This window comes from Citrus clementina, unplaced genomic scaffold (assembly GCF_000493195.1).
Source record: "Citrus clementina cultivar Clemenules unplaced genomic scaffold, Citrus_clementina_v1.0 scaffold_2, whole genome shotgun sequence".
NCBI lineage: Eukaryota > Viridiplantae > Streptophyta > Magnoliopsida > Sapindales > Rutaceae > Citrus > Citrus x clementina.
Genome location: NW_006262688.1, coordinates 35,859,668 through 35,879,258, shown reverse-complemented (window position 1 = coordinate 35,879,258; position 19,591 = coordinate 35,859,668). Strand labels below are relative to the sequence as shown.

The 19,591-nt window shown below is 36.3% G+C and overlaps 2 protein-coding genes across 5 annotated transcripts; one reads left to right on the top strand and one right to left on the bottom strand.

Moving 5' to 3' along the window:
- The first annotated feature begins 962 nt into the window (after nt 1-962).
- LOC18050992 (E3 ubiquitin-protein ligase UPL5) lies at nt 963-16,169 on the top strand. 4 transcript variants are annotated; one of them, XM_024192012.1, is made up of 4 exons: nt 963-1,002; nt 9,408-11,292; nt 13,932-14,521; nt 15,507-16,169. In XM_024192012.1, the coding sequence occupies exons 1-4, from the start codon at nt 964-966 to the stop codon at nt 15,768-15,770; spliced, it is 2,778 nt and encodes a 925-aa protein (XP_024047780.1). In that variant the 5' UTR covers nt 963; the 3' UTR covers nt 15,771-16,169. The 4 variants fall into 4 exon arrangements, with proteins under 4 accessions (XP_024047780.1, XP_024047779.1, XP_024047782.1 ...); XM_024192011.1 differs by having other exon boundaries at nt 963-1,014; XM_024192014.1 differs by lacking the exon at nt 963-1,002 and adding an exon at nt 9,026-9,120.
- Nucleotides 16,170-16,617: 448 nt separating this feature from the next.
- LOC18050991 (major latex allergen Hev b 5) lies at nt 16,618-18,149 on the bottom strand. Its single transcript, XM_006449806.2, has 2 exons — nt 17,952-18,149; nt 16,618-17,487 (listed from the first exon to the last, which is right to left on the bottom strand). Exons 1-2 carry the CDS (start codon nt 17,964-17,966, stop codon nt 17,035-17,037), a joined length of 468 nt encoding a protein of 155 aa, XP_006449869.1. The 5' UTR covers nt 17,967-18,149; the 3' UTR covers nt 16,618-17,034.
- Between the last annotated feature and the right edge of the window lie 1,442 nt (nt 18,150-19,591).

The following is a 19,591-nucleotide window of genomic DNA, read 5'->3' as shown; positions in this document are numbered from 1 at the left end:
GCAAAAAGGAGTTCGATTTGTGAAGGACATTGGGCTGGCTCCAGCTATAATTGAGTTAGATTTTCTCAATATAGTTAAATCTCATTAGTAACAAAATAGCAAGCAGGTGTGAAGTGGGTGGTTAATCTATAAAGTTTAAGAAGTCCTGTCTTCTTCTAAAAGCTCATTCAAAGTGATTTTTGCTCCATTTCTTGCAATGAGCCTGCACATCATCTAGCTAGATTGGCTCTATGTAATTCTATCGAGAAGGATTGGATAGAGGAAACTTCAAGTGAGATCTATGCTTATGTATGAGGATAAATATATGTAACAGTTTTATTCAATGAAGTTACAGTTTCAAAAAAAGAAAAAATGAAATGATGAATGTTAGAACATTTTTTTTTTTCCTTACAACAATATTATTGGAACAATTAAAAGGCTAAAATTTGGCGGATGATATGACATTGTATATATTCTTTCAAGATCAAGTATTTTTTTCAAAAATTCTTTCTTTTAAAGTAAATCTCGTTCGCGATTCCCAAGTAACCAAATTTTTACAAATGATCACTTAATTAAAATTAAAGTCCATATAAGATTAAAGTGTTTTCACTTTTAACAGGCATTTAATGTAAAGTGAATCCATATATTATAGAAACACAAACAGAAATAGCTTGGAAACTGTGGACTACTGTTACTAAACGAATTAAACAAAAAAAAATTATCACTCCCATATCTTTAAATTGTCCTGTCAGAAAAAAAAAAAACTATTAAGTTGTAGCAATTTTGCTACTCTAAATTTACAGTACATATTACTGATTTCTTATATAATTGGCTCCGGATAAAAAATTAACATAATTATAGGCTTATCGCAAATCTCATGTGATGTGAACGCGCGCGCACACAGAAGCAGGGCTGAGGGCTGTAAACTTTTTTTTGTTTAATTTGGTTATAAAAATTGGAATAAAATAAATATAATAGCGTAAGATGCCAGTGTTCGGTGGCGACGGCTGTTGTGTTGTGAGGGTGGGTGTATGTGTGAGTCTCGCAGCTAAAATTTCTCATCAATTTCGCTCGCAATCACTCTTCGTGTTCATCAAGAACAAACAAATCATAATCATAATACAATACCTCTATTTTTTTTTTTCCTGAAATTTACTATATAAACAAAGACTCACACAGACTCACTGACTGAGCCAAAAAAAAAAAAAAAAAATGAAAACTGCTTTACTGCTTATTAGCTGCTAGGGTTCTTGCGTTTCTAATTTCTGTTTTTGGAGTTTTCAATTTAATAGTTATCTTCTCCTTCAGCTTGAGCATAAGGACGTGACTACTTTTGATTCCAGGAAGTATCTGGTCATGATGATGTTTCCGGATGTAAAGGAAGACTATGAGGAGCTGCGTGAGATGCTTATTGATAGGTCTCAGTTGTTGGCAGAATCATTTGAGTACATAGCACGTGCGGAACCAGAGGCACTGCGTGGTGGTTTATTTTTGGAATTCAAAAATGAGGAAGCTACTGGTCCCGGTGTTTAAAGGGAATGGTTTTTCTTGGTATGCGAAGCTTTATTTAATCCACAAAATGCTCTTTTTGTGCCATGCCCTAATGACCGTAGAAGTTTCTATCCTAATCATGGTAAGTTTCCGCTGGCTTTTGATGCATGCATTTTTCAACTGGGTTCCATTAAAGTTGTCTGTTTGCCCTTTTCCGGACTTATAGTTACCCTATTCTGCATTGCAACGTGTATGGATATTTGAATATTATATGCACATTGAATCTGGACTATTATTTATTTGGCAAATAGTTTTAAACTCTAATAGATACGACAACATAATAAATGACATGGTTGAAGACATGTTGATATACTAGGTAGGATGGTTTGGGTCAGTATGCGTGCATATGTTGGGTAGTTTTACACAGCGCTCCTGCTGTGATTTTACATATATAGCTCTTTGGCTGATATTTCATCCTAGTTACTCATAGCGCCCTATGTTCTAGAAATTGCACTTAACTCTGACTTTAAGATTCTTATAAGTTGCCCTTTTTTTAAGAGGCTTATAAGTTGCCCCTTACTGTTAATTGGCCATTTGTGAGGCAGCAGAAACTCATGACATCATAATCAAAAACCCCTCTGAAATATTATTGTTATTGTTATTGTTATTATTATTTTTTAACAGCTCTGTGCTGCCACGTGGCCGCTAATAGACTTTTTCAACCTTTATCTGTGTGCAGAATTCTTTTTCTTTTCCTTTCTAAGGCTTTGATAAATATCCCATCATTTAGAATGACATGTCACCGCGTCACCGAAGCAACCTCATTGCCCCCATTATCTTAATTGGACCTTAAATCATGGAACTCTTTGATCATGTTCATAACTAGTTATCTCTCTCGTCATATCAACTAAGTTAACCATGGCCACCAATTTTAATTAAGTATTAATCGTGCTGTGGGTTACAAGATTAGAGAGGATAAGAGTAAAAAATATTGGTATTTTTCTATTTTCTTCTTCTTCTTCTTTATCTTCTTTTTGGGAGTAAAATAAGTTGGGGGGGGAGGGAAGAAGGGCGAAGGTGGTGGAAGGGGGGCTTGTTAATGGAGATCTGACAGTGGGTAATGGTGGAAGGGGCACGGTGGGTAATCGCTGTTGTGATTAATAGGCTTGACCGAACTAATTGTTACGATTAATGTAGACTCTGATTATAGATGTTGTGGTAAAGATGGATGGTGAACAAAAATTATGGGGGCAGCACAGATTAGAATAGAGGTGAGGAGGGAATGGTGATCAGGGTTTTGAAGAGTGAGGGTAAATTTGAATCTCTGTGTCAGCTACTAGAAACTTTAGAATGTGTTGTTAACAGAGGGTACGTCTCATTAGATCAAACCTCGAGGCTGGTAGTGTTATATTAAGTCAATCCAACATGTTTTGTGTATATAGTCAATTGAAGAAATCAGAATTATTACTAAATTGGTTCTCTATAGTTGGCATGGCTACAGATTAACATCTCTGTACATGTGCATGTAAAATCCTGTATTAAGCTATATTAACTTAAAAGAAAACCATAATATTAATTATATTATGGTTTATTTCATTAGAGTGTATTAAGCTATAACGTAATATCATGTTTGGTGCAATATGGATTGTAGTATATGAAATAATATTTTATATCACTATGTATATTACTATTAACTTTTAAGTTAATATTATTTAAATTTATTAATACTTAAGTATTTATTATTCGTTATATTAACTTATTAAAAAAAGTCAATTTTTCATTTATTAATTTATACTAATTATTATAATCTAAAAATAAAAGAAATAAAAATTAATATCATATACCATTATATCATAATATAATATCAAATTATAAAATTTACTTTTATTTATTATAATATAAAAAATAAATAATGCAGTAAATTGGTGCAGCCAGACATGAGATTCAATTGCATGATGCAATGCAGGCTCATATTATGAGGAATACCAAACACACCATTTAAAGTAGACTGTGATTTTCTTTAGTACGACTAAATCCATTATAAGAAGTCTTGTCACGACCTTAATGTTTGGTTTAATGCTTGTCGGGAGCTATTGAAGTTTACCAAATATCTGCTCCAAGGGGTGAAAAGAAAAAATACCGTACACACACGAAGAGGCTTAAAACATGAATTAAATAATGAAACAACAAAATATTTACTAATTGAGAAAAAAAAATGAAATTTTAGCTAAACAACCTCAAAGGAGGGTGAATTAAGTTTTAAAATTTTATCAACAATAAAAACCATAATCGACGACGCTAAGTGCCAAAATCTAATAACAACAAACATAACAAGTGAACTAAATAGATAAGGGTAGAGGAAACAAGCACATATTTTTACGTAATTCTGTAAACTCGCCTATATTCATGCTTTCAAATAATACAAACTTAATGATTCAGCACCTCTTCATCCAAATATTTCCCACAATTACAATTAATTAAAAGATTACAATAAAGTTTATAAAGAACACTTCTGAGAGTATATAAATAAGTGATACCTTAAAATAAGTGATGCCTCAAGTATATATGAATTTATATAGATAAGTAGGTGAGAGTTCAAAAGTATTTAGAAATATCAAGTTTTAGATCACACCAACTTTAGAATAAGATTTCAAGTTGGGTTTACATAAAAATTTCAGAAAACTAACCATTAAAGACATAAGACTCAAAATCAACACGAAATCAGCTAGCCGATTTAGCCCGGCTAGCCACTTTCCTAACATGGCATATTATTGTTGGGGACTTTTAAGCAAATCAACTAGCCACTTTGTCCAAACAGACTCACAACTTTGCCTTTGGAAAGCAAACTAGTTAACTACCACTTTCTATAAGTGGCCAGCCGCTTTCGGCTTTTCTTAATATTGATTTGACCTAATTTTTTATGATTATTAAAGTACTTAAAAAGTTTTAAAATATTATCAAATGGGTCCTTTTCCATAGTTTCAAAAATAGCATTAAGATTAAATAAACTTTCCATATTTTTTGATGCTTCAAAACTTTTCAACACTTTTTCAAATTAATCAACACATATACTTAGAAGAAATTCAATTTTATAAAACATTTAGTTTCTATTTTTCTTCAAGTACAGGAAACATACTTCGTGGGAACAAATATTAATTTGAATGTCATGATCATAACAAGTTTGAGCTTTCAAATGCATGACCATGAATAAATCCAACAAACTAACTTTTCGAGGATTATAAAAATGAAACATTATTTAAACTAATATTTTTCACATTTGAGTCTCAACTTGATGAATATATCTATAAATTTTTTGCGGTTGATCTCACATGAATGATTTTTTTTATTTTCAATAACTAATGAGTTTCAAAAGTGATTTTTCTATATTATCCTTACCACATTATTGGTTATCATTAAAATCAAGATTTGTAAAACAGACTAAGTAAACAAAAAAAGATTGTTAAAATGGTAAAACTTAAAAGAGAGTGGAAAGGAGGGACTCCCAATCATTGCTTTCTAGTGGATAACTGTCACTACCCGCATTAATGACATTAAATCTTGGATTCACCGTAACCAAATCTTTCTAGATATTCTTCATTTCATTGTATATATCCCAGATTTTCAATTAAATATACACCAAAAGCCACCTGTACATTTCTCATTAGTATTGTACAGCCCAAAACTCTAATTGCCTGTATATATGTATATAGTTTCCGATGAGAAATGGCTTGCAGCAAAATTAAAGAAACACCGAAATGGGTAGCCTGTCGAGTGCTATAACCACCAATCTTTCAACTTTCCCTCATGTCTCAGCTAATTTACCTACCGATATAATCATCGATATCTTCACTAGACTCCCCGTCAAGTCTCTTATTCGATTCAAATGTGTGTCAAAATCCATGTATGCACTTGTTCACAATAAAATATTCATTAAGAAACATGTCAACAGAGCAATTCATCAGTCCGACCCAAAACTCATCCTGAAGAATGAATTCAAGCTTTTTGGTGTCGAGATAATCAATGATAAAAAATTAATCAGAGCTCGAAAACTCCAAGTACCCTTCGCCTTGTCTCTCGAAAAAGTTGAGATTTCAGGTTCTTGCAATGGCCTGCTTTGCATCTCCGATCAAAGATGCAATGAAGATATATTTCTTTTCAATCCCTCAACAAGAAAGTACAAAAAGCTTCCAGTGCCAGAATTTGATGTTCCCACAATTGAAACTACATGTTTCACTTCATTGGGGTTTGGTTACCATCAAGCAGATGATGATTACAAGGTGATAAGATCCATCTACCTTTATGACAAGCCTTTTGTTGACATCGACTCCTATGAATGCGAAGCTAGGGTTTATTCTCTGGCTAGCGATAAATGGAAGAAGATTAATGGAGGCATCCCATATCATATCAGCTCTCGAGCTGCGGTGTGCTTCAATGAATGTCTTATATGGAAAGCGTCTCGAGGGCTCGGAAGAGGGATGACTGTTCTCGTTGTTGCTTTTGACATGAACAGAGAAGAGTTCAAGGAGATTCACCGCCCGGAATACAAGGATTCTCATGACAAGTGTCAGATTGAAGTGGGTGTGTTTCGCGGAGAATTTGCCATGTTTCATATGTGGAGAGAGGATAGAGTTGAGATTTGGACGATGAAGGATTTTGGTGCGAGGGAGTCTTGGACGAGGATGTTTGTGATCGGACGTCGAGCTTTGATTAATTTTGATAATTATGCTTTTGTGCACTTGAAGCCTGTCTGTGAGATGATGAATTCGAGTAATGGCAATGGCAAGAATTTTCTTCTCATTGAGAAGGGGGATGGTGAGTTGATTTTGTATGATTTTGAGAATGAGATTGCTACGGATTTCAAAATCCAAAGAGCCCCAAGATGGTTTTCTGTTACCACCTTTGTTGAAAGCTTGGTTTCACCGTAATAATATTCTCCCGTCGTTGCTACTTAGTAAGTAATATTGCTAGTAAATTTAAGTTTTTGAATTAAATTTCTTCAGTTGTTTGTTTCTGTTGATAATAATAAACAAAGCACAAATAACGATGATGATACATATATATATATATATTGACTTTAGCAAAATGCTACTTGACCCGAGTTAAATCCCGGGTCAAACCCCGAATTTAAAACGGCTCCGTTTTACTAAGTAAAAAAACGCACCGTTTGATGCCAAAATTGTTTTCCCTTTCCTTCGTTGATTGAGGTCAACTCCAGCCATTAGTGTCCTCAAATCAAGCCTTCACGCATACCCAACCACCCCACTGCCACCACCGACAGCCACCATCGTTTCATTTGTACACCGGAGATAATCACCCACAACTCTAGTCTTGATTGTGTTTGTGTTTGTTTGAAATTTGGTCAAAAATTTTATACCATATCCATCAACACAATGATAATCAATCACCACCGAATGAGGAAAAAAAACATGATATCTTGGTTGATGTGTGATCTATAGAGATTTTTAAATTTTTTGGCTCTTTATCATTATCCGTGAATTTTGTGATATGGGTTTGTGGCAGTGATTGAAGGGTTTAAATTTGATATTAAACATATATGTTTCGTTTTGTATGTTGAAGCTCATCTTTTTAAGGGGATAAGATCTTTGACCAAGGTATAATATGTTATTGCTTAAAAGTAGATGAGTTGTGGAATCCATTTGTTACCTCATAAGATGATGAAATACAGGAAGATGAGGATCATATACTGGAAGATGTAATTGAAGTAGTTCAAGAATGGAAAAAAGACAGCATTCCAAGTGAAGTCTACAATGATAAAATTATGGCTGTAAAAGTACTCAATGATGAAAATTCAAATATGAGAAAGTATATTGTTAGAATAACAGTTAAGGGACAACTGGGAAGTAAGGAAACCAAAAATGAAAAGTGATAGAGAAACAGCAGATGAAAGAGACAGGCAAAGGAAAAGGAAAAGAATTGTTACTGTCGAAACGGCGTCGTTTTACTAATTTTTCGGGGCTTTGACCCGGGCTTTATATACCGTTATATCTTCGTGAGTGACGCCGCTCTAATTTCGTCATCAATGATTCACTCACTGTAGTGTTGCTTAAATACACCTCTCAGAAAATCACAACTGAAATGAAAAGCCGCCATCTTCTGCTTCAGCTTCTCCTTGTGTTTTAAATTCTTAGGTTGCGGGCCTAAGTACGTAGGGCCCCAGATAAGGGCCGAGCTAATCACATACCGGCCCATTTGTCTGCTCTATTAAAAAATTGACAGTTTGTTTGTTGTTTTGAGTACTTACATGGGAATGGAATGTCAATGAAGGATAGTCACTCACCGAAAACCAACTGAACGGATAAGCAAGCATTAATATAAATCGCATATCTGAAAAATCCAATTAATTAATCTATCTAATCGATCCGTGGTGTAAACAACCGATTAAAAGTTTTAATCGTAATTTTATCCCGCCTTTATTAATTACTACTACTATGTAAATGTACAAAAGTCGGCGGATATTTACGGAAAATGAACCGAAATATTGGCACGCGGCACGCGTCACGCGCGTGGTTGGATTTGGATTTTCCCATACATAAAAATTAAAAGCAAATGCATATAATATAGGTCGTCAATCATCCATCGACAATTTCATTCATTGTCAGTTGACTGACTCAGCTGTAATAAATTACGGGGCCGAAATCATCAATCAAGATTTCATCAACATCGATCGATGATCGTATTAATATATAGCCATCATCATGACTCAATTTGGGAACTAGAATAGTAAGTAACGCAGAAAAGGCATAAAAGTTTCCAAATAGAAATTGGCCAATTGTTTGTGAGTTGTGAGTTGACTTGCAAAGCTGTCGATCTGATGTTACACGATAATCCTTTTCACGCTATCGGATAACATCCCAGAACAATCCCCTTTTCAAATATAATTCGATTTGCTACAAAAATAAAAAGAATTTACAAACATAAATTCGTTTAGGACTCATTCCGATGCCATATGATAGAGTACTCCATAGAAGATGAAAGATATTGACATTAGTTTGAGTTTCCTCATGGTTTGAACATTTCAACTATGAACATATTATATTTTACTTCAAAACCGTAACAGCTTACAGTTTTTTTTTTTTTTTCCTTTTTCCGTTTTCATGTAGAGAGAAAAAAAAATATGTAAATTAAGAGTCACACTAGACTTATAGCCTTAAATATAATAATTGATTAGATTAAAAGTTGTGACAATTCACTAAAAAGTTTTGAATTTTTTTTATTATATTTCTTTGGTTTAATAACTCATTAAAAAAAAAAAGGTAGTAATTTCTTCTAAAATAATAAAATCAATAGAAGTTAAGCGCTCATCCTTTAATTAAGGAAACTTAAGGAGCAGGTTTAGAATGTTTGTTTAATTAAAATCGATTGATGATCCGGCTAATAAAGAAGGAATCTCCCATAAATCTTTTCCCCATAAACGCGATTTCAAACACGTGGTTAAAATGCATGGCGTGGGAGTGTCACGAGAATCTCATGTGATGTGAGCGCGCACACAGAAGCAGGGCTGAGGGCTGTAAACTTTTTTTATTTTTTATTTTTTTTGGGGTTTAATTTAGTTATAAAAATTGGAATAAAATATTTATAATAGCGTAAGATGCCAGTGTTCGGTGGTGACGGCTGTGGTGTTGTGAAGGGGTATGTGTAAGTCTCACAGCTAAAAATTCTCATCAATTTCACTCGCAATCGCTCTTCGTGTTCATCAAGAACAAACAAATCATAATACCATCTATTTTCTTTTTTCTTTTTCTTTTTTTTTCCTCAAATTTACTATATACACAAAGACTGATACAGACTCACTGACCGAGCCAAAAAAATAAAAAAATAAAAATGAAAACTGCTTTACTACTTATTAGCTGCTAGGGTTCTTGTTTTTCTAATTTCTATTTTTGGGTTTTCAATTTAATAGTTATCTTCTCCTTCAGCTGCTGCCGCGGCATTTAACGATCACATGCTCTTACCCCCACCGTAAGCGGCGGGGGCCCCACTCTTCAATGTCTCCTGTTGAATCGTTTGATCACTCTCACTTCTCCGTTCACTCGCGTCCGAAACGTAAGTTGGACGATTTTGCCCCTAACTTAGACGGCGACGATGACGACGGCGCAGAAACATCTGACCTTGTTTCTGTAAGAATGCGGAAAGACGAACCTGACGCCGTCCACCACCAGCAGTCGTCAGACTTGATGACAAAAAACGACGCCGTACTCTCAGAAATTACTCCTCCTGCCGCTGCCGCTGCTCCTCCTCCTCCTCGGCCAAGGCTCCAGTTTTTTATACGCATGATGTCTGAGGGGAAGACGATGGTCATCCAAGCCGACTCGAACGACACCGTCAAGTCAATCCATGAAAGAATCCAAGCGATGACGGGGATACCGTTGATCGAGCAACGGTTAATTTACCGGGGGAAGCAGTTACAGTGGGAACAGTCCTTAGCTGAGTGTTGCATCCAAAACGACGCCGGCCTACAACTGGTTGGCCGCATGCGAAGCACGGGACATCCTCAGGCCTGGCAAGTCATTGACGACATGGTTTCCCTTATTTGCCGCTTATGCAAAGGTGAAACGCTACCTCATTCTTTAAAACACATCAAATCTAGAATGACTGAGTTTTTTACCATGACTCCTAAAGATGAAGTTGAATCTGAATCTGCACTTGATCACATCCAAATTCTCATGTCATCATCCGCTCCCGCGGCTTTGGTAATGCTCTACATTTCTTCTCTCCATGGTAACAAAGATTGCGCTGATAGTTCAATTAGACATTTTTTGAACTCCACTAAAAACGCTTTACCTAAGCACTTGCATGCTCAGTGCGCCCCCATCGTCTTAGAGTTTTGTAAACTGCTTAGGAAGTTTACCCCCGAGGACACTTTATATTTAGCTTGCCGGAGTACTTTGGGTTCCTTGCTGGAGAATTATGGTGGCTCTGGCATTTTGCCAGGAGGCTCCAAATATGATGAGATTAGGGGTTTGGATGTGATACGGGAGATATTTCCTTTTGTTCGTGAGTTGGCTGGTAGGATATCTAGGGATTTGAATTCCAGTATGGAGATGGTGCTGAGCGTGGGGCCATTGGTCAGCGATGTTCGTGATTTTACCGCCTTCTTGCACCCTCTGCGCAGGGCGATTTTGGGTCAAGTGGGGTTTTCCATTCCGATTACAATGCCTTTGCCGCAGCAGGAACATGATCGGTTGCATGGGGATCAGCTGGATTCTATTTATGGAATGTTCTGTGATTTGTTGATAAAAATGGATAAATGCCTTGTTAGAGTGCAGGAACGCGTGATTGCAAGAGCAAATGGGGAAGGTGAAATTAATTATTCTGGATGGTCGCAGTATCTGACGATTTTGAGAGAATTACATGCCACATCTAAACTCTTTCAGGGCGCTGAAGAAGAGTTCTGGAAACTTCTGAGGAATAGAAAATCACCATTGGGTGATCTGATTCTTAGATATGCAAGGAGAAGTGATGATAATAGGTGGCTTCTTGAGCATAAGGACGTGACTACTTTTGATTCCAGGAAGTTTCTGGTCATGATGATGTTTCCCGATGTAAAGGAAGACTATGAGGAGCTGCATGAGATGCTTATTGATAGGTCTCAGTTGTTGGCAGAATCATTTGAGTACATAGCACGTGCGGAACCAGAGGCACTGCGTGGTGGTTTATTTATGGAATTCAAAAATGAGGAAGCTACTGGTCCAGGTGTTTTAAGGGAATGGTTTTTCTTGGTATGCCAAGCTTTATTTAATCCACAAAACGCTCTTTTTGTGCCATGCCCTAATGACCGTAGAAGGTTCTATCCTAATCATGGTAAGTTTCCGCTGGCTTTTGATGCATGCATTTTTTACCTGGGTTCCATTAATGTTGTCTGTTTGCCCTTTTCCGGACTTATAGTTACCCTATTCTGCATTGCAACGTGTATGGATATTTGAATATTATATGCACATTGAATCTGGACTATTATTTATTTGGCAAATAGTTTTAAACTCTAATAGATACGACAACATAATAAATGACATGGTTGAAGACATGTTGATATACTAGGTAGGATGGTTTGGGTCAGTATGCGTGCATATGTTGGGTAGTTTTACACAGCGCTCCTGCTGTGATTTTACATATATAGCTCTTTGGCTGATATTTCATCCTAGTTACTCATAGCGCCCTATGTTCTAGAAATTGCACTTAACTCTGACTTTAAGATTCTTATAAGTTGCCCTTTTTTTAAGAGGCTTATAAGTTGCCCCTTACTGTTAATTGGCCATTTGTGAGGCAGCAGAAACTGATGACATCATAATCAAATACCCCTCCGAAATATTATTGTTATTGTTATTATTATTTTTTAACAGCTCTGTGCTGCCACGTGGCCGCTAATGGACTTTTTCAACCTTTATCTGTGTGCAGAATTCTTTTTCTTTTCCTTTCTAAGGTTTTGATAAATATCTCATCATTTAGAATGACATGTCACCGCATCACCGAAGCAACCTCATTGCCCCCATTATCTTAATTGGACCTTAAATCATGGAACTCTTTGATCATGTTCATAACTAGTTATCTCTCTCTTCATATCAACTAAGTTAACCATGGCCACCAATTTTAATTAAGTATTAATCGTGCTGTGGGTTACAAGATTAGAGAGGGTAAGAGTAAAAAATATTGGTATTTTTCTATTTTCTTCTTCTTCTTCTTCTTTATCTTCTTTTTGGGAGTAAAATAAGTTGGGGGGAGGGAAGAAGGGCGAAGGTGGTGGAAGGGGGGCTTGTTAATGGAGATCTGACAGTGGGTAATGGTGGAAGGGGCACGGTGGGTAATCGCTGTTGTGATTAATAGGCTTGACCGAACTAATTGTTACGATTAATGTAGACTCTGATTATAGATGTTGTGGTAAAGATGTATGGTGAACAAAAATTATGGGGGCAGCACAGATTAGAATAGAGGTGAGGAGGGAAGGGTGATCAGGGTTTTGAAGAGTGAGGGTAAATTTGAATCTCTGTATCAGCTACTAGAAACTTTAGAATGTGTTGTTAACAGAGGGTACGTCTCATTAGATCAAACCTCGAGGCTGGTAGTGTTATATTAAGTCAATCCAACATGTTTTGTGTATATAGTCAATTGAAGAAATCAGAATTATTACTAAATTGGTTCTCTATAGTTGGCATGGCTACAGATTAACATCTCTGTACATGTGCATGTAAAAGAAAATGTTTATGGCCGATGATGCAGTACTTTTTACTTATTTCACTTGGTGATGGGTGGTAGTCATGTTTTAGTAAGGGTGTTGAAAGTCATATATTGGTGTCTTGAAGGGTTTTTGTAATAAAAATTCAATCCAATGTGTTTGATGTAAATTGTTGACTCGTGAGGCAGAATTACTACTGATATTAGTATCCCTTATTTGGTTAGAGATATTACAGGAGATATGACAGGAAAATGAGAAGGCTTCGACGAGGATGTTTGTGATGTCACTGGTGAAAACTCTGTTGTCTTGATTTGTTAAAAAAATTATGGTCTTTATTTTTTACCAAGTCTTTGCTGGTGCTATAGTTGTAGTAATCCATAGAAGCTAGGAAATGGGAGGAAGTATAATGTCCAGTTAATTATATTGTCAAATCTGAATGCTCTAGCACGGTAAACTATAAAAGGTTACCTGGAGCCTTCTACAGGACCTATCTCTCTCTCTTCTTCTTCTTCTTCTTCTCTCATTTAAAATTGTTAAGAGCCTTGATACTAAATTTGCAAGCGTACTGCTTTCTGCTATGGGCAGAGAATCATGCATATGAACCTTAACGTTGTGATCTCTTGGTGAACTAAAAGAGTTCGATGCTTATCATAGCACATCTTGGACTAGCTTGAGCTTTAATCTTCTGATTAAGAAGTATGCGCATGAGATATGAAACCCGTTGTACAAAAGTCCTCCGATTAAGAATTATACTCAGCAAAGAAAGCTATCGTACATTTTTCCTTTGATGATCTGGGGAAGGTCTGGTTCCAAGGAAGAGCGTAAGATTAGCAAATGATATTGGAATGGATAATTCAAGAATAGAAAATGGGGAAACTCTGAAGTAGACTTTATTTGCTTCTCTTTAGCATATTTTAATTGTTTTAATTTCTTTGTACCATGAATTGCTTAACCTTGCATTTCATTTTAATGACCGTGATTTGCTCAAAAAAACTAATGTGCTAGCAACAAATAAGAGTGAAATAAAAGGTGTAAATCCTTTGTCAAGTGCTATTTTTTGTTATTTTCCAGCACCAGCATTGTCTCTGAACACACTTGCCTTTTCATGGACAGCTAGTGCCATTACGAATTCATAATTAACATATTTTGGTCTAATTTTTATTTTATAGACTGTTTGCATAATGTATATATGGCTTACATCATGTGACTGAAGGAATTTTTTCCCCCCACCCTCAACTAGATTTGTTGCTCATGCATTTTCTTGTATGTTCAGCATCTAAGGTACATCCCTTGCACCTTGACTATTTCTGCTTCTCTGGTCGGGTCATCGCTTTAGCTTTGATGCATAGAGTGCAAGTCGGTGTGGTCTTTGATCGTGTGTTTTACTTGCAATTGGCTGGAAAGTATATTTCACTGGAAGATATCAGGGATGCAGATCCAAGCTTGTATAGTAGCTGCAAGCAGATCTTGGAGATGGATGCTGAGTTCATTGATTCAGATGGCTTGGGACTGACATTTGTTAGAGAAGTGGAGGAGTTAGGATCCAGAAAAACTGTGGAGCTTTGCCCAGGTGGCAGAAGTATGGCTGTGAATAGCAAGAACAGGGAGGACTATGTTAGTCTTCTTATCCGGCATCGATTTGTGACTTCTATCTCTGAGCAGACATCTCGATTTGCGAAAGGTTTTGCTGACATTCTTTGTAACCCCAGGCTCCAGAAGCAATTTTTCCTGAGTTTAGAGCTTGAAGATCTTGATCGAATGCTGTTTGGAAGTGAGCAAGCCATATGTGTTGAAGATTGGAAGGCACATACTGAATACAATGGCTACAAAGAAAACGATGCTCAGATAATCTGGTTTTGGAAGGTATGTGCTTGTTCTATTGCTTTCTCCATAAATTACTAATTCTTTTGTGCCTTCTTCACCTATTCACCCCCTTCCTTGCTCAATTTTCCCATCATATATATATATATACACCTGCAAAAAGCATTTTGCGATGTAGATTGTGTACCATATACTGCAAGTTAGTTGAATCTTCTTTGTCCGTATAAATCGCTACTATCAGTTTTTTTTGCCCTCTTCTAAAGTTAATTCTTGAAATTTTTATTGTTTACCTTTCTCCCCTATTATGTGCACAGGCTGAGTGGTAAATGGAATCTTCTTCTGCATGTTACAGATCTGGGTTGCTGGTTATACCTTCTAAATTCTAATAATTTTGTACCTTCTAAACGGGGGTCAGAGAAATTCTAGACTTCATTTGCGGATTTGTCATTTTACCATGTACATCATAGAGGCATTTACACATAAAATTATATTCTGTATGTGTAGTTGATGTGGGCGACAAGCACTAGGATAACAGACTTGACATCGATTCTATCACATTAGCTTCATCTTCATCGTGTTTGCGAGTGTGAAATTAATTTACTTTAATTTAAGATGCTTAAAAAGTATAGATGTGACATTTTGGGTCAAGGAACATCCTGCAGTATCCGTTTTTTGCCTCTTTCCCTTGTAGAGGTGGGTAGGTGCATTGGCATGCACACTAGAGGATTGCCAATCCATTAGTGTGATTGACATGTATTGAGGATTGAGCTGCTCAGTTGATTATTCTGATCAACTAGTCACAATGAAAAATGAGAATTCAAGGATGGCTATAGTGACAATCCACCAAGCATTTTTCCCTTCTTGTGTCATCATGACTTGAATGACAAGAAAGGAAAAAGAAGAAAAGCCAAAAAATATTACCCATCTTTGCTGTATTTGATCTTTGAATTTTCAGCAAATTGAGAAACAGTGATTGTTATTAATATGTTATGAAAGTATGATCTTTTCTGGTTTAAAATATGTTCAGATTGTTGGAGAAATGCCAGCAGAGCAGAGAAAGATCCTGCTTTTCTTTTGGACCTCAGTAAAGCATCTTCCAGTTGAGGGCTTTGCTGGTTTGGCTTCTCGGCTTCACATTTACAAGACCGTGGAACCCGCTGATCGCCTTCCTACATCGCACACCTGCTTTTACCGGTTGTGTTTTCCGTCTTATCCATCCATGGCCGTCATGGGGGATCGGCTTCGCATCATCACACAAGAACATGTGGGCTGCAGCTTCGGAACTTGGTGAGATACTTTGTCTGCCCTGGTGTTACGAGCGTTTCTGACTGCACATAAATTTGTATTCAGTTTGTACAGAGTTATAGAATACCGTCTTCCATTTTATGATCAAGACTATGTTAAGAAGGTCGTCTAGTTAATTGTCTTTGTGTCGTGAAGTTTATGGTGTCATTGCCCTTTTTGTCAACTGTTTATAAAATATATATAGAGAGAGAGGTATAGCTTAGCTTATAAATAAAGGTTGTAGTAGCAAGCAGGCCAGGCCAGGCAAGGCAAGGCAAGGAGGAAGAAAATTTATCTTCTTCCATAAACTTACTTACTAGTAAGTAATAGCTTTCAGTTTTTGTGTCATGTAAGTACGCCGACTTTATGCAATGACATCAAAATCCATACAGAAGTTTCTGCTCCAGAGTCTCTCTTCCTCTCGCATTCTAGCATTCAACGTTATATTGTTCATTGAATTATGCTATGATTATGTTACATTGCATTACTCTTTTAACTCAATGTTTTATCTTCATTTACCTCAATGTTCGATGATGATTCAAAATCTTGTTAATGTTTTTTTGTGTTTGTTTGTTTATCGAAATTCTTTTTATCAGTACTTTTTTCGGAATAATATTTTATACAGAGAGATTCGTCGATGCATCGATTGTGTGATTTAAGGAACCGAGAATTGATATAAATTTAGCATCACTAACCTCGCGAACATAGATATGAATTTACGAGGAATGATTTGTAGAAAGAGAATACTCATAAGATTCATCATCTTGAGAAAGAAGGAAAAGGAAGATAAAAGGTTGCTCATAGCTCATGTTAACAGCAGCATATTAAAAAATAAAAGCAAAAAAAGACGAAAATTATTCAAATATTATTATTATTATTACTCAAATCCTAGAGATAATTAAATTCACACATGTAATGACTTGACTCTCATCACACCATCCATCAAACTCTTAAGCAGCGAAACGACCCTCTTTGGAACCCACAACTGCAACCCCGACGTGAAGTAAGCGGAAAGCATTCTTCAATAATCTATCATGCACCTCTTCAGCATGAATTGGATAGTAGCAAAGCGGCGTACGTACAGGGTGCGCTGGCTGATGTATTGTGTGTGGATCGAATCGCTTGGCATAATCCTATGCTCCATATTCAAACCTCAGATCACAACCCTTAATCAAAAACTTAATAATAGTAATAATAACGAGACTGACTTAGAACAAAAAATTATGTAAAAGTAAATAAAACTTGGCCGACTTTTGATAGGGCTCTATTCCTCAGTCAGTCTTGCCGACTGGAACTCCTGTGGAAGCTGCTTCTTCAGGTGCTTTAGCTGGCTTCTCCTCTTCAGCTGGTTTCTCTTCCTGGACCGGAGCTGCCTCAGCCTCAGCCTTAGGGGCCTCTTCTTTGGTTTCCTCAACGGTAACAGGCTCTTGGTCGGGTTTCACTACTTGTTCTGCTTTCTCTTCCACTGCAGCATCAGCTGCCTCATCAACCTTAGCTTCTTCTACAACTTTCTTGGTTTCAACTTCAACTGGGGTCTCAGCCGCTGGTTCCTCAGCAGCTGGAGCCTCATCTGGGGCCGTTGCTTCTTCCTTTGGTTCTTTAGTTGCGGTCTCAGCTTCGGTGGCAGCTGCCACTGGCGCCTCTTCCGGGGTTGTCTCGTTACTACTCTTGTTGGTCACCTCTTGTGTCTCATTCTCTGCCAATGTTGCCGCAGCCGATTGAACCTGCAAAGCCCCACTGAATTTGTTTATATATGCTCCAAAACACAAACATAAAGATAACTTCATGCTGAGTTCTTTGATCTTATATATATATATATATATATACACTTATACACACTCATACACACGCACAAAAAAAAGAAAAAAAAAAGATTATGATCAAATAAATACTTAATTAGCTAGCTCGGTCATTAATGCTATATACGAAGGCATTTTGATCTCATTGGCGCTTTTATATACGCGCATGGATGCATGTGAGTTGGGAGGATTAATGGAGCACAGAGCGAGGGACATTAAAAGATATATCTGTCATTAAAGCTAGGCTATATCCAAATTAAGTTGCATTTAAAGATGAACAATATACGATCGCCAGCGAATCGATCAAGACAAAAATGGAATTTAAGAACAAAGACTATGAGCATGCAGATGATCAGCTGATCACTTCATTAATTCTCCTTTATAATCACCTCAACACTGGCCATCTGCGAAGCAAAGAAATTGATGGAACACGGGAAAATATTCAAAGAAAGAAAGAATGAATGAATAATTGAATGCGCTAAGTTTGTGAGTGTGGTAGTGAGGAGATCATGATCAAAGACGGAGCTATATATAGACAACTGGATGCATGGAATGAATGAAGAATCTTGTCAATTTGAGACTCTCTGTGTCCGTGACACATAGATCTACATTGGCATTGTCTAGTTGTAATTGTTTCTTCTCTCTCTCTCTCTCTTTCTTTTAACTATATTATTATTATTATTATTATTATTATTATTATGGTAAAAGATAAGATTATAAATTACATTCATTATAGCACTGCATGTATTATATATTAAAAAATAATAATGAAACCTGAGATGGTATACGGTGGAGGCCATTTCTCATATCACCATCATATCTTTCTTTTTGAGTGGTTTCCCCTGTGCTCTCTCTAGTAAAGGCACGTAAGACTACTCATCATCATGCGTTCATGTTCTTCTATTTCTATTTGATTTTCCTTCCATGTGCTTGTGCAAATCACCTTTGCTTGATATTAATTAAAAATCCTTTGAAGGTTAATCTTCTTACGGAAAAAAAAATGGCCCTCAATTAATTTGATTTAATACAATATTATTATTGGCATACATCTTCTTTATTATTATTTAACCTCAAAGCAACCGATCCATGTCCCAGCTGTGTGCGTGAGTGGAATCCCACCCCAAATTTCTCGTTTAACTCGTTAAAAGATTTTCTACTAAATGCTAACTAAACTAGTTGATACGCACACATGTTATTATTTATATACAAGATTATTTTTTCTCGATCTCATTGTCACCTTAATTATCTTTATTCTAAAATCCTTTTCAGTTGTTTAAGAGATAATAATATAAGGGGCTTCTATTATTAACTCTCTTTTTTTTTTTTTTTTTTTTATAGAGTCATCTCATATACACATGAATGTAAATAAGAACAGATTTCTTGGGAAAAAAAACCTACGTAGGAGGGCATATATTTTGACTATCTTTTATTTATGATAAAAAAAAAACTATAAATAAAGCCTACAAATTAAATTATTGAATGTAAAAAAGTATTATAATCGAACAAATGCAAGTTAATAATGCATAATGTACTTTTTTTTTTTTTTATGGCATCAAAAAATAATTCAAGTTTTAACAAACCATAAATACAAGTTGAAAAAAATTGTGAAATTGAAAGAACTACGACTTTTACTGTCGTCGTCAAATCGTTTGCGAATTTTAAGGTTTTTTTTTTTTTTTTAAACCTTTCGCTTTTTCATTTTAAACATTTGATATTTGATATTTGATAGGTAATGAATGAAAGTGAGGCAAACAAAAGCCTACACGGTTCTAGGCCGGTGGCAAGTGGGACCCAGATGTACCAAACTGTGATCATCACCATCCAAATAACACTCATCGGGTCCCCCACACATGAAAAGGTGACAACGTGGCATTCTTTTTCTCCCTTGATTCAGTCAGTCCATCCCCATTTTGTGCCTGCCTCTCTAAAGTAAAGATGAAGCTTTTGTTGGCCCCACTCAGACGCTTTCCAGCTAGGATTCTCGTGACATTGGACCCACTTGCAGCCGTCCGATCTGCCACGCCCGATC

Excerpts from the sequence above, each read along its gene's own strand:
- LOC18050992 (XM_024192011.1), top strand. The coding sequence starts at position 964 with ATGCCAGTGTTCGGTGGCGACGGCTGTTGTGTTGTGAGGGTGGGTGTA. Across the intron at positions 1,015-9,407 it reads TTGTGAGGGTGGGTGTATGT|CTGCTGCCGCGGCATTTAAC; the intron begins GTGAGTCTCGCA and ends CTTCTCCTTCAG. Across the intron at positions 11,293-13,931 it reads AAGGTTCTATCCTAATCATG|CATCTAAGGTACATCCCTTG; the intron begins GTAAGTTTCCGC and ends TTGTATGTTCAG.